The sequence below is a fragment of the Nerophis lumbriciformis genome, linkage group LG20 (genome assembly GCF_033978685.3).
Source record: "Nerophis lumbriciformis linkage group LG20, RoL_Nlum_v2.1, whole genome shotgun sequence".
Lineage (NCBI taxonomy): Eukaryota > Metazoa > Chordata > Actinopteri > Syngnathiformes > Syngnathidae > Nerophis > Nerophis lumbriciformis.
The window spans coordinates 38,853,346-38,868,917 of NC_084567.2; the positions used below are offsets into that span (position 1 = coordinate 38,853,346).

General features: G+C 38.0%; 1 protein-coding gene across 1 annotated transcript in view; it reads right to left on the minus strand.

The window, feature by feature from the left end:
• Positions 1–15,572, minus strand: part of LOC133619822 (transmembrane protein 230-like) — a 43,300-nt gene that overhangs the window by 23,659 nt on the left and 4,069 nt on the right. The window contains exons 2-3 of the mRNA XM_061981086.2: positions 5,055–5,166; positions 4,820–4,942 (exon numbers count right to left, since the gene is read on the minus strand). Of these exons, the coding sequence (XP_061837070.2) occupies positions 4,820–4,942; positions 5,055–5,166 (235 nt within the window). The remainder of the gene's footprint in view (positions 1–4,819; positions 4,943–5,054; positions 5,167–15,572) is intronic.

Here is a 15,572-nt window from a genome sequence, read left to right on the forward strand (position 1 = left end):
CTTTGAATGAACACTTGATGCATATAATCACAGCAGTATGATGATTCTATGTGTTTTGATTGATTGATTGAGACTTTTATTAGTAGGTTGCACAGTGAAGTACATATTCCGTACAATTGACCACTAAATGGTAACACCCGAATAAGTTTTTCAACTTGTTTAAGTCGGGGTCCACTTAAATTGATTCATGATACAGATATATACTATCAGATATATACTATCATCATAATACAGTCATCACACAAGATAATCACATTGAATTATTTACATTATTTATAATCCAGGGTGTGGAGGGGGGCGCCGGATGTAAGTGTCAAAAAGACAGCCAAAAGAGTTTGATATGAGAATAAATCTAAAGTTAAAATATAGGGTAGAAATGCACCCATTTGCAGGAAATGTAGTCTTGATTTTCAAAATTTTCTTTCAAGGCTTGCATGTCTACATTAAAACATTCTTCTTCATACTGCATTAATATATGCTACTTTTAAACTTTCATGCAGAGAAGGAAATCACAACTAAAAAAATCACAAATTTTTTCATACGTGTTGATGTGGAAATTTTTGCCTCGGCATTTTATGGTGTGGACATGTGGCACCGAATGGAGATAAGCGTCTCGACAGACGTCACAATATTAGAACAATGATGACGAAAACTGTGTTCTCTGTCGTGTCCGTGTGTCGAAAATTGTTATGCGCTTATTTTTTTATTTGATTTTGTGCGTGGCATAGATTTGCTATGCGCAGAGGACGCTTAAACAGTGCGCAATTGCACAGGCGAGCAACTTAGAGGGAGCGTTGCTCGCACGGCTGCGCTAGCATCACAGCTAACGTTAGCCATGCTGCTACCTCTCTGCTGGGGGAGGACGTATACGTATGTGACGTATGACGTGACAGTATGTGACGTATGTCGTGACAGTATGTGACGTGTGTAAGAAGGTGCACTTGCTGTCTGTGAGAGGGAGACACAGGAAAGAGTGAGAAGAGCCTGTCGTGTAATGCCAGCAGCTAAAAGCAACTGCGAGAGAATCCACAGACCTGTGGATGTGTTGAAGGTGTGCTGGAAAATGCGGAACGGAAATTACGGAGCAGCAGAAAAGTGGAATGTATTATTTAAATCGGTGCGTTGGAAAACACGGACCGGAGTTTCTTTTTAAACTGGATCTGCATCGACATTTTCCCATGCCTTGCCGATACGCAATTTTTGGCAAATATCGGCAGCCGATCCGATCCAAATATCGGATCGGGACATCCCTAGACTAGAGTGGTGAAAAACTAGTCATTTGCAATTGATAATATTTTGGAAGGTATAAGGATTGAAATATGTCGTGAAAAAGACAAAAACATGTTAGGCAGCTGTAGATTTTGAACACCTAAGTCAAGTATTGAAATGTTTGAGGATTGGATTAACACAACTTTTATAGAAATGAGGCAAAATATCATATTCATATGTGGGGGTATCAATATTGAACTCCTGAACCTTAAGAAGCAAAATAATATTGTTGACGGCATAGATACGATGTATAGTATAAGTTTATATCCTAAAATTTCAGGCCAAGCAGAATCACAAGTCTCTGCGCCACGTTTATTGATAATATATTTAGCAATGATTTCGATAACATTGATAAGTGGACTGCTAACTTCAGTGATCATTTACCAGTTTGCACAATCAATGAATGCAATTGTTTTAGCAGCCCCCCAGTTTTGAGCGTCACTGTTTATAGACCACCAAAGAAACGTGCTGCTTTTATGTATGATTTTTCTGAGTTTTTATCAATCATTCGTTCAACATATAATCCCTGTTTCGAGGGAATTTTTAAATAGGTTAGATTTTATGGATTTTACCCGACATGTCACACAGCGGACTCACAACAGAGGGCACACTCTGGATTTGGTCATTACTTATGATCTGTCCACCAGTGTGTCCTCTGTTGTCACCTTCGCTGTATCTGACCACTACTGTGTTATTTAATATCACAGCTTCTATCCAGCAGATGACCTCAGTGAGAACTGTGATGAAGCACTATCCAACTTCTGAAGTGTCTGCAAATTATACAAATATACAATAACTGTCCTACAATAGTTTTACCATCACCCTGTGATTTTATTGTTGCATTTTAATCAAAACCTCTAATCCAGCCTTGACGTTGTTGCTCCTCTAAAATCAAGAAAGGTAATTTTAAAACGAATACCTTCATGGAGAAACGATAAGAAAATTAAAAAACTGTTAACAAATGAAGGCATAATTCATTCCAAGAAAAACAGCACGGGGTCCATGGTCTGGCGGTGGTTCGGCTTCAAGTGGGAAGATGTTGAACAGACAACCGTAATATGTCAAATATGCAGCAAAAGCGTTGCTACAAAAAGTAGCACCACTGCTAATTTGTAGCATCATTTGAAAAGTCACCCGGAGTGCTTGAAACTCCGCATGTCAACATCTCCGGCCGGTGCCACACCCACAAAATGCCCAAGCAACCATTTCCAGATCAACACCGTATGAAAAAACTAGTCAACAACAGAAGGAGATAACGTCCGCAGGAATCTACCACATAGTGAAGGACATACACTATTTGATTTCCTATTATGCAGCTCATTTTTATTTGACACTTATTGAAATATCTTGTGTGACATCATGCACAAAAGTGCACTTTATTTGTTTTAAACTATTGTAGTGGCGTTCTGTACAAAAAGTACACTTTAATTTAGTGTTGTTTTGATGTCATCTTAGTGACATCCTGCACAAAAGTGCACTAATAGCTTGTTTTAAAATGTCTCGGACAATCTTGCACTTTCTGTTTTGGAAATGACATGAATGTTTGTGCCACTGCTTAATAACTGTTTAATAAAGTTAATAATAATAAAAATGGTAGTTTGTGCCACTGCTTAATAACTGTTTAATATATCCACTTTTGATAAATTGACTTAGTTGTGATTTCCCTCTCTGCAGTTGAAAATGAGCATATATTAATTAGGGATGTCCCGATCCGATAATTGGATCGGATCGGCCGCCGATATTTGCCAAAAAATGCGTATCGGCACGGCATGGGAAAATGCCGATCCAGATCCAGTTTAAAAAAAACTCTGGTCCGTGTTTTCCAATGCACAGATTTAAATACCGGTAATACATTCCACTTTTCTGCTGCTCCCTATTTACGTTCCGCATTTTCCAGCACACCTTCAACACATCCACAGGTCTATGGATTCTCACGCAGTTGCTTTTAGCTGCTGGCATTACACGACAGGCTCTTCTCACTCCTTCTTCTGTCTCCTTCTCACAGACAGCAAGCGCAACTTCTTACACACGTCACACGTCACATACGTATACGTCCTCTCCCAGCAGAGAGGTAGCAGCATGGCTAACGTTAGCTGTGATGCTAGCGCAGCCGCTAAGGTGCGCGCCTGCTCAAACGTCCTCTGCGCACGGCAAATCTATGCCACGCACAAAAACAAATAAAAAAATAAGCGCATAACAATTTTCGACACACGGACACGACAGAGAAAACAGTTTTCGTCATCATTGTTCAAATATTGTAACGTCTGTCGAGACGCTTATCTCCATTCGGTGCCACACGTCCACATCATCAAAATGCCACACCATCAAAATGCCGAGGCAAACATTTCCAGATCAACACCGTATGAAAAAATGTTTGATTTTTTTTAGTTGTGATTTCCTTCTCTGCATGAAAGTTTAAAAGTAGCATATATTAATGCAGTATGAAGAAGAATGTTTTAATGTAGACATGCAAGCCTTGAAAGAACATTTTGAAAATCAAGACTACATTTCCTGCAAATGGGTGCATTTCTACCCTATATTTTAACTTTAGATTTATTCTCATATCAAACTCTTTTGGCTGTCTTTTTGACACTTACATCCGGCGCCCCCCTCCACACCCCGGATTATAGATAATGTAAATAATTAAATGTGATTATCTTGTGTGATGACTGTATTATGATGATAGTATATATCTGATAGTATATATCTGTATCATGAATCAATTTAAGTGGACCCCGACTTAAACAAGTTGAAAAACTTATTCGGGTGTTACCATTTAGTGGTCAATTGTACGGAATATGTACTTCACTGTGCAACCTACTAATAAAAGTCTCAATCAATCAATCAAAACACATTAGAATCATCATACTGCTGTGATTATATGCATCAAGTGTTCATTCAAGGCTGAGGCAAAATATCGAGATATATATCGTGTATCGCAATATGGCCTTAAAATATCGCAATATTAAAAAAAGGCCATATCGCCCAGCCCTAGTTTCAATGATGCCATTTCTGTTTGTCATGTATAATTTTGTCTATTTTGTGTTTATCCTTGAATAAACAGGTCAGTTTCTTGTTACCAACCATTGTGTGTTATTCAAACTCCCCTAATTCAGCTGGCTAGTTGTTATCAAGAGTACTAAAACCCTTTTCAACATGATTCTGACAACTAAGTAGGCTAAATAACTTTAAACTTTAATACATGCTCGGATAGGCCAGTATCGGTATCGGATCGGAAGTGCAAAAACAATATCGGTATCGGATCGGAAGTGCAAAAACCTGGATCGGGACATCCCTAATATTAATGCAGTATGAAGAAGAATGTTTTAATGTAGACACATAGAATCAGCATACTGCTGTGATTATATGCATCAAGTGTTCATTCAAGGCTAAGGCAAAATATTGAGATTAAAATTGTGTATCGTGACATGGCCTAAACATATCGAGATATTAACAAAAGGCCATATCGCCCAGCCCTAAGTCTACCCATGATTAGTCGCCAGTCAATGGCAGAGCCTACATGGACAAACAAGCGTTCACATTTACTCACCTCAACCTCAATCGTGCCAGACAGAAGAAGAGCCCCGAAGATGATGAGTAAGGAGCCAACCGAAAAGAGAAAGAGTGCCAGTGCGATTGCCTTGTATGGGACAACTGGTGGATTCCTCTTAAACTGTAAAGAATTACATAACATGAGCTGCAGCTAGTTATTTCCCACTAGTATCATTCCAGAACATTTTTCCATCCATTGTGTGGCATTATCTACTTATCCTGACTGCGAGTACCTGTAAGTCAATGTATCCATCGTCATCCGCAGCAAGCCTTGAATATTTGACCTTGTTGAACACTCCAGCATCCAGCATGTTGCCTCTGTTCGCTTTCATTGTGGCACAGCAGCTGTTAGGAGAGAGGAGAAAGAAGGGGAGTAACAACCTTGGGTGTGCTGACTCATAACGGTTCAGAGTTATTGGTCTGCTTGAGATAAAACCTATCGCTTCTTTTTGTGATGACCTGTGAATTGTAAATATGAGATCATTTTTACAGTGAAACATAAATAATGTAAAAAAGAAGATTAAGATTGAGTGCTTAAGATGTTTTTTATGGCTAGATAACCAGTGTTGAGAGTACCGTATTTTTCGGACTATAAGTCGCAGTTTTTTTCATAGTTCGGCCGGGCTCCAGTGCGACTTATATATGTTTTTTTTTCCTTTTTTACTATGCATTTTCGGCAGGTGCAACTTATACTCCGGTGCGACTTATACTCCGAAAAATACGGTACTCACATTATTTCTGTATTATTTTTGGACTATAAAGCGCACTTCAACCCCTTTTTTCCTCAAAACTCGACAGTGCGCCTTATGTAAAGGAATAATTCTGGTTTTGCTTACCGACCTCGAAGCTATTTTATTTGGTATAATGATAAGTGTGACCAGTAAATGGCAGTCGCACATAAGAGATATGTGTAGACTGCAATATGACTCAAGTGCACAACACCAACATGTTATATGTTCCATTGAAAGTAGGGATGTCCCGATACGATATTTGGATCGGATCGGCCGCCGATATTTGCCAAAAATTGCGTATCTGCAAGGCATGGGAAAATGCCGATCCAGATCCAGTTTAAAAAGAAACTCTGGTCCGTGTTTTCCAACGCACCTAATTAAATAATACATTCCACTTTTCTGCTGCGCCGTAATTTCCGTTCCGCATTTTCCAGCACACCTTCAACACATCCACAATTCTCACGCAGTTGCTTTTAGCTGCTGGCATTACACGACAGGCTCTTCTCACGCTTTCCTGTGTCTCCCTCTCACAGACAGCGAGCGCACCTTCTTACACACGTCACATACTGTCACGTCATACATCACATACGTATACGTCCTCTCCCAGCAGAGAGCGAGGTAGCGGCATGGCTAACGTTAGCTGTGATGCTAGCGCAGCCGCTAAGGTGCGCGCCTGCACAAGCGTCCTCTGCGCACGGCAAATCTATGCCACGCACAAAATCAAATAAAAAAATAAGCGCATAACAATTTTCGACACACGGACACGACAGAGAAAACAGTTTTCGTCATCATTGTTCAAATATTGTGACGTCTGTCGAGACGCTTATCTCCATTCGGTGCCACACGTCCACACCATCGAAATGCAGAAGCAAACATTTCCTCAACACCGTATGAAAAAATTTGTGATTTTTTTAGTTATGATTTCCTTCTCTGCATGAAAGTTTAAAAGTAGCATATATTAATGCAGTATGAAGAAGAATGTTTTAATGTAGACAAGCAAGCCTTGAAAGAAAATGTTGAAAATCAAGACTACATTTCCTGCAAATGGGTGCATTTCTACCCTATATTTTAACTTTAGATTTATTCTCATATCAAACTCTTTTGGCTGTCTTTTTGACACTTACATCAGGCGTCCCCCTCCACACCCTGGATTATAAATAATGTAAATAATTCAATGTGATTATCTTGTGTGATGACTGTATTATGATGATAGTATATATCTGATAGTATATATCTGTATCATGACCCCAAGTTGAAAAACTTATTCGGGTGTTACCATATAGTGGTCAATTGTACGGAATATGTACTTCACTGTGCAACCGACTAATAAAAGTCTCAATCAATCAATCAAAACACATAGAATCATCATACTGCTGTGATTATATGCATCAAGTGTTCATTCAAGGCTAAGGCAAAATATCGAGATATATATTCTGTATCGCAATATGGCCTTATAATATCGCATTATTAAAAAAAGGCCATATCGCCCAGCCCTAGTTCAATGATGCCATTTCTGTTTGTCATGTATAATTTTGTCTATTTTGTGTTTATCCTTGAATAAACAGGTCAGTTTCTTGTTACCAACCATTGTGTATTATTCAAACTCCCCTAATTCAGCTGGCTAGTTGTTATCAAGAGTACTAAAACCCTTTTCAACATGATTCTGACAACTAAGTAGGCTAAATAACTTTAAACTTTAATACATGCTCGGATAGGCCAGTATCGGTCAGTATCGGTATCGGTCAGTATCGGTATCGGATCGGAAATGCAAAAATAATATCGGTATCGGATCGGAAGTGCAAAAACCTGGATCGGGACATCCCTAATTGAAAGTATAGAACATTACACACGGCCCTCAAAAATCTATCAAAATGTTTTAGTTCGACTTTGGTAAGCTATGAAGCCGCACCGCTTCATGGATTGTACTGTGCTTCAACATAGAAGTATTATTATGGTGTGTATAAGGTAAGACATATTATCTGGCGTTTTGTTTCGCAATATTATGCAAAAGCAACTTTTCTTACCTTCTGGGATCTGCAAATATCCTGAAAAATTGCGGTGAGTCCGCCTTTGTAGTCCGTGGAGACATCATAGTCAATAAGCTTCTTCTTATTCTCTATCTTCTTGTTATGTGACATTCATCCTTCACTGTTGCCATTTCTAATATAAAATAGTTTAAAGTTCTTACTTATATCTGCCATGAAAGCGCTAAAAACTACCGGTGTAGTGAGTTTACATTATTCACCCAAGGAACTTTAGTTATGAGAGCGTTCCGGTCGCACGGTTTTTCACGGGACACATTTCCGCACTGGACTAGCAAAGTTAGCATTGATTGGATCAGCTGATAATTTGCATAATTATGCAGCCAACCCCACATATCGCCCAGATTCTTCTGGAATAAGTTAGAGTGTAAAATTATTGCATTAATTGCTATTGTTTAAGTCATATTTAGTGAGCTATATGTTTTGATCATGTTATTCAAATATTTAATCTTTCATGTTATTGTTTCTGTATGTGAGTTGCTTCGCCATTGTTTTATCTTTGACTGGCAGAGTGTGGTACAAAGATAATACGTATGCACACTAGACTTGGCGGGGTAAAGTGTGTGATATCATGGCGGGGTAAAGTGCGTGATATAAGTGGCTATAAATAGGTAGAGGGATAAGATGAATTATATACAAAACAACAGTGTTAAATGTCAGAAGTGTGTTTATAATTCGAATGTTGTCTTGTTTTTAGCGTTTAGTAGACAATGATTTTTTTGCGTAACGTGAATAACACTAATACGCGATCAATGGTGAAATTTCCTCATTTCTGGGTGTGTTTTGACCCGAATTAAAGGGGAACTGCACTTATTGGGGGATGCTGGCCCATCATTCCCAATCCCTATGCGATACAAGAACACCTAAGTCTTTCTCGTTTTCAAGAGGTGGCTAACAATGAAGGTAATGGGGATTCAATTTTTTTCCGGCTATAAAGCCCTCTAAAACACATCCAAAACCTCCAACAATGTTTTATATTCCTACATACCTGCCAACTTTTGAAATCAGAAAAACCTAGTAGCCAGGGTCCAGGGCCGGTAGGTCCAGGACAAAGTCCTGGTGGGGGGTTCAGGCTTCGCCCCCCGACGCAAAATGATTGATTGCATTCAGACAGGTTAAAATGTTGCTAAAACCATCACTTTTCTATCAGTCACAGTGACTTTTCAAAACAAAAACATTACAGCCAAAATCATATGGGTTGATTGACATGTTTATTCGGTAAGTTAACTTCAATAGTTTGAAATTATTTTGACAGTTAATGCCAGTTATCCTGTCAACCTTTCACAAGACTTCAATTTGTTAATTGAAAGTATAAACCGTATAAACACTTTTTACAGTAAACAAATGGTAAAACAGTATTAAATAATTCCATTAAAAAAAAAATTGGTGTCATTATTAACTTTCTGTCCAAGCTTGTATAATCTACTACCTTGTTCAATTGTATAAAATATTCTGTGCCTAAAATTCACATTTCTATCACAATTATCATACTGTAAACATGGTAAGCTAACTTCATTAAAATTAATAGTCATGTCAATAGCATGGAATTACAATTCAAATGTAGTTTTTTTGTAAGCCTTTCAAAAGAATTCAAAATATGAAAAATTAATGAAAATTAATTTAAGCCATCAGACACTTGAAAAGTGGCACATCACATCTCTAATGTAATCATTTTAACTTTTCAACAGAAATAGCACTGCCAAAATATTAAGGACATACTTCTGTATTTTGGTAGTTATGCTGTCAACATTTAACAAGATTTCTTCAACTTGGACTTGAAAGCATAAATAGTATAAACACTTTTAACAGTATAACAGTACTAAACAATTCCAATAGATAACATTGGTGTCATTACCTTTTTGTGGCTAAAATCCGAAAAACGTTGAAAGTTTTCCACTTGTATCGCTAGCAACGGCATTAGACTTGTGTTTTTTTGTCCCAACGTGGTCTTTTACATCGCTAATTCCTCCGTGTCCGATCGAAAAATCTTGTCTGCACAAGGTGCAATTCGCGTAGTTTTCACCCTTTTTGGAACGGATAATTATTCCCGGATAGGCTTTTGAATATTCTTCACGGAATGACTGCAGTTTTCTTTTTGGTTTAAGACTCGTTTGCGATTTTTCTCCGGCTGATTCCATGATCGTTCGCTCGTTTGGAAACAATGGCAACTGGTGCCTCGTGCTTGGCAGCGGTGCTATAAATAGCCTCGCGCATGGCATTCGGAATGGCTCGATAGGAAGTTACGGGAAGCAGTGTCGATTGTCATTGATGTTACGCGATTTCGTGAATAAAACTTAAAAAAAAAAAAAAAAAATTTAATTAATGAAAAACCGTATTTTTTATCACTGCAACCGTAACCCGGAATAGGTTGATGAAAACCGTACTAATTACGGGAAAACCGGAGCAGTTGGCAGGTATGTTCCTATTGTAGACAACTCTGTCATATTTTTTTGTGTAAATATCAACCACGGCCTGTAGAGTCAATGTACACAATTGAATGGCTTAAATAGCAACGTGTTTATGCAAGTTTACATTGGGGTATGTTGTTTCTTAATAGTGAATTATGTTAAGGTTTCTTGTATTTATGTTAGCATTTAAGATAGCCAGCCAGCCATGAGCGCACTTGCCCCACTAGAGTATGGGCACTATCACCGGTCCCTGAGTTTATCGAAGTGCGGCTATCAATCACGTTTTTACGATAACTTTAATTGAAAACGGTGATACTAACACCAGGAGGTTTTCCACGATTTATCATTAATACAGTTTATCTTTCCATCCCTAGCCATATACTAAAATTGTTGAATCAACCACATGAGCTGTTAAACCAGGGATCATAAGGAAATTATTTAGACCAGGGGGGCTCATTACGTCGATCGCGCGCTACCGGTCGATCTCGGAGGGTGTGTCAGTCGATCACCAGCCAGGCATTAAAAAAATAGTCCTAAAAATGAGCGATCATAAATCTTCACTATGACGTCACTTTCGTCACTTGATTGACATTCACGGCACCCGAGGTTCTTCTGAGATGACGCTGGCTGCTGCCAGCTCATTAAATATACCGACTGGAAGGCGAGAAACACTTTATTTCAACAGACTGGCGCCGTACCTGTCGTCAAAACTCCAAAGACCGATTGCACAGTTGCACAGTTATGCTAACAAAATAAGAGTCTCAGAAAGCTGGCGTGCACAAGCTAGCAAGCTACGGAGTTTGCCGACAATGTATTTCTTGTAAAGTGCATACAAAGGAGTACGGAAGCTGGACAAATAAGATGCCAAAAACCAACCACTTTCATGTGGTATTGGACAGAAAGGAGACTTTTTTTCTCCTCCATTCGAAAATGAGGACATTATCAGCCCCACTGTCTGATTCCTATCAATGCAAGTCATCAGAATCAGGTAATACACCAACTTATATTCTAGTCTTCATGAAAGAAAGGAATCTATATGTGTTAAACATGCTTGTATTATCTTTAAACACCTTTAACTTATTAACAATATTAACTATATGAGTTAAACATGCTTGTATTATCTTTAAACACCTTTAAGTTGTTAACAATACTATATGTATTAAACATTCTTGTATTATCATTAAACACCTTTAACTTGTTAACAATATTAACTATATGTGTTAAACATGCTTGTGTTATCTTTAAACACCTTTAACTTGTTAACAATATTAACTATATGTATTAAACATTATTGTATTATCATTAAACACCTTTAATTTTTTAACAATATTAACTATGTGTTAAACATGCTTGTATTATCATTAAACACCTTTAACTTGTTAACAATATTAACTATATGTATTAAACATACTTGTATTATCATTAAACACCTTTAATTTTTTAACAATATTAACTATATGTGTTAAACATGCTTGCATTATCTTTAAACACCTTTTACTCGTTAACAATATTAACTATATGTATTAAACATACTTGTATTATCATTAAACACCTTTAATTTTTTAACAATATTAACTATATGTGTTAAACATGCTTGCATTATCATTAAACACCTTTAACTTGTTAACAAAAACATATATTTCATAAATAAGTAAATGTAAATTATATATATGAATGAGGTAGATCCCCACGAGTTGATCAATTGAAAAGTAGCTCACCTGCAGAAAAAGTGTGAGCACCCCTGATTTAGACTAAAAAAATGTACCTCCCAAAAAACTTAAGAAATTGCAGTTCCAATATTTTATCAAAATAAATTAGGCCTAGTTTTGACTCTTGCATCTTCGTTTGGGGCGTGGCAATAATTGACCAAAATAAACACTTGGGAAGAAATGTGTTGGGTGCAAATGCTTGAAAGATAAATGTTGTATATTTTTAGTGTTTTAATCCTGCCTGCTTACATCAGGTTTAGGGACCACATATGGAAATTAGCTTCTTGGTAGAATCTGTTGTGTTTATGTTTCAATGTACTCTGTACAGAAATGTTTATTAACATGCAATGATGCTCCCAAATAAAATAGAAAAAAAAACAAATGTCTCCCTTACAGGATTGGCTTAGTTTGAATAAACTCAACAAACAGGCTAAAGAACAGCTTCTTCCCCAGGGCCATAACCATCCTGAACGGACTGCCCCATTGTCCCTCATAACTGCCTTCTCTTCGGTGCAATAACCCATTCCACCAACCACCCTGTTTTTGTTTTGTTTTTTTCATGTATATATTCATTTCACACCATATTCATTGCACTTCTACATTTTTTAAATTTTTATATATTTGCACATTGTTTTTCTAGCATGCACACATCGCACTGTATGGAATGGCCTCAATCTCGTTACCTTGCGTAATGACAATAAAGCTGATTCTGATTCTGATTCTGAATCTGAGATCAGCCCCCCAAAATCCTGATAGTGTAAAGTTGAATGATTCCATTTCTTGAGTCAGTCCACAGAAATACTTGGATATAAGTTGTCAATAAAGTATGCAATATGGGGCAGATAAATGTGTAACAAACTCTATGGCAAGATAGAAAATGTGATATATTTATATGTATGTACAAAAACTGTTTCTATAATGACAGCCTGACCTTTACACATTCATAAGACACAAATTCACAACAGGAATTAATTCATGAGTGCGCTGCAAGTTTTGCTATAGTTTTTGACCTTTTTCAATAAATCTGCAAACAAACTTTACCAACATTCTTTTTTCCCTCACTTTCACAGTTCTGCCTCAAAAGAGCTTGTGAGTATGTCTACCTTTCTTTGTAGATCACCGGTGAATGAAAAGCTGGCAGCAAGCGGGTCACATGATTCAGCCTGGCCAGGGCTTACAATGCGGCGCTGAGAATAAAACCTGGGACTTGATATATGCCAGGGGTGCCCACACTTTTTCTGCGGGCGGGCTACTTTTCAAATGACCAAGTCGAGGGGATCTACCTCATTCATATATATATTTTATATTTATTTATTCATGAAGGAGACATTTTTGTTAACAAGTTAAAGGTGTTTATGATAATACAAGCATGTTTAACATTCCTTTCTTTCATGAAGACAAGAATATAAGTTGGTGTATTACCTGATTGTGATTACTTGCATTGATTGGAATCAGACAATAGTGATGATAATGCCATACTTGCCAACCCTCCCGGATTTTCCGGGAGACTCCCGAAATTCAGCGCCTCTCCCGAAAACCTCCCGGGACAAATTTTCTCCCGAAAATCTCCCGAGATTCAGGCGGAGCTGGAGGCCACGCCCCCTCCAGCTCCATGCGGACCTGAGTGACGTGTTGACAGCCTGTTCACACGTCCGCTTTCCCACAATATAAACAGCTAATGATCGAGGGCGAGTTCTTGGTTTCTTATGTGGGTTTATTGTTAGGCAGTTTCATTAACGTCCTCCCAGCGCGGTAACAACACACAACAACAGCAGTCAAGTTTTCGTCTACCGTAAAGCAGTTTGTCTGCCGTAAACAGCAATGTTGTGACACTTTTAAACAGGACAATACTGCCATCTACTGTACATGCATATGTGACCCACCCATAATGTGTCACATTTTTGTGTTGATTTATTTATTTTATTTTGTGGTTTGAATTCGTTTTTGGAGCTGTCATTACACATTTATCAGTATTCACATTGGTCAGTAGGGGGCAGTAGGGCGTTTCTTCCCAATTGAATGCTATCACCTGCAGACCGGAAGTGTCTTGTCATTCTGATGAGCGCGACCAGTCTGTGAACAATTGAAACGTCCTGTGTGCTTTTTCCTCCTGTATAACAGGTTAGTTTTGGTGAATCAAGTCACTGAATAATATCCATGTGATCTTTATAAGTTTAAGTACACATTCTGATGGTGGAGCCTAACTCTAAAGTGTTTGTGAGTTGTAGTTTGTATTTGTGAATGAATCCAGTGCACAGCTGCAGTAATCAATACAAAAAGGCGACGTGAGTGCGCAATGTTTATATAGGAACTTCTGATCCTAATTCAGACTCCCAAATTAGAGCTCCCGTTTCTTATTGATTTTAAAATGTATATTTGTATAATGTGTGTGTTCTGAAATAGTGACAGAGAATAGAACAAGGATGGACAATTCAACCCTTAACTCAACAATGAGTAGATGAGTGTTATGTGTGTGTATATGTGTAAATAAATGAACACTGAAATTCAAGTATTTCTTTTATTTATTTATATATATATATATATATATATATATATATATATATATATATAGCTAGAATTCACTGAAAGTCAAGTATTACTTATATATATATATATATATATATATATATCTTAACCACGCCCCCAACAACGCCGCCCGCCTCACCCCCGACCACGCCCCCCACCCCCCACCTACCGAAATCGGACGTCTCAAGGTTGGCAAGTATGGATAATGCCCACATTTTCAAATGGAGGACGTTATTTCTGTCCAATACCACATGAAAGTGGTTGGTTTTTGCCATCTTATTCGTCCAGCTTCCATACTCCTTTTTATACACTTCACAAGAAATACATTGGCGGCAAACTCCGTAGCTTGCTAGATTGTGCACGCCAGCTTTCTGAGACTCTTATTTTGTTAGCGCAGGCAGGATGAAGCAGCGCTTTTATTGTGAAGACAGGGACTGTGCAGTCGGTCTTTAGAGTTTTTGACGGCAGGTACGGCGCGAGAGTCTGTTGAAATAAAAAGTGTTTCTCGCCTTCCTGTCGGTCATTTTTTCTTAACCTCTTAAAGGCCCAAGCTGTTTGTTTACATGCTTTTTTCATGTATCTTTGTTATTTGGGCTTATTAGACCTTAATTAGAATAAAAACTAAGAATCATTTTTTGATATGATGTACTTAGTCCATAAGATTAGATTAGATTTATTGGTCCCCTTGGGGAAATTCATTGTCACTGCCGTACATTTAAACACTAGACATTACACATCACACAAAAAAAATAACAAAAAGACATCATACATGACTAACACACATTTACAGGCTTGTCAGACAGGTCGGCCGGGCCTGCTGTTAAGGGCGGCTATAGCTGCAGGGATCAGGCTTTTCCTGAAGCGGGCCCTCCGGAATTTGATAGTTCTGTACCTGCGCCCTGATGGTAGTGGGATGATGTATTGGTGTAGTGGGTGAGTGATATCCTGGACTATTGTTTTTGCCAGTCGGGTGATGGACCTGTGGTTTAAGTCTGAAATGTTGGGTGTGGGTAGGCCGATGATTTTAGCTGCTATGTTTGTAATGCGTGTGAGTTTGGTTACAGAAAGCATGGTGAAAAAACATGTGGAACAGTACAGAAGGATGGGTTGAACAATGCTTTGGTAAAGTAGTAACAGGAGATGAGGTGCAACGTATAGTCCTTTAAGTTTCCGGATGGCTGACAGTCTTTGTTGACTTCTTTTTTGAATGTCCGTGGTGTGTTGATCAAAAGGTGGTAAACGTGTACTTCATGTTTAGTGACATGCTAATTCTTATTTTTACGCTTTTTTTCCCCAAATTCCATTGTATGTTATACTCTTCTGACACCACCAGAT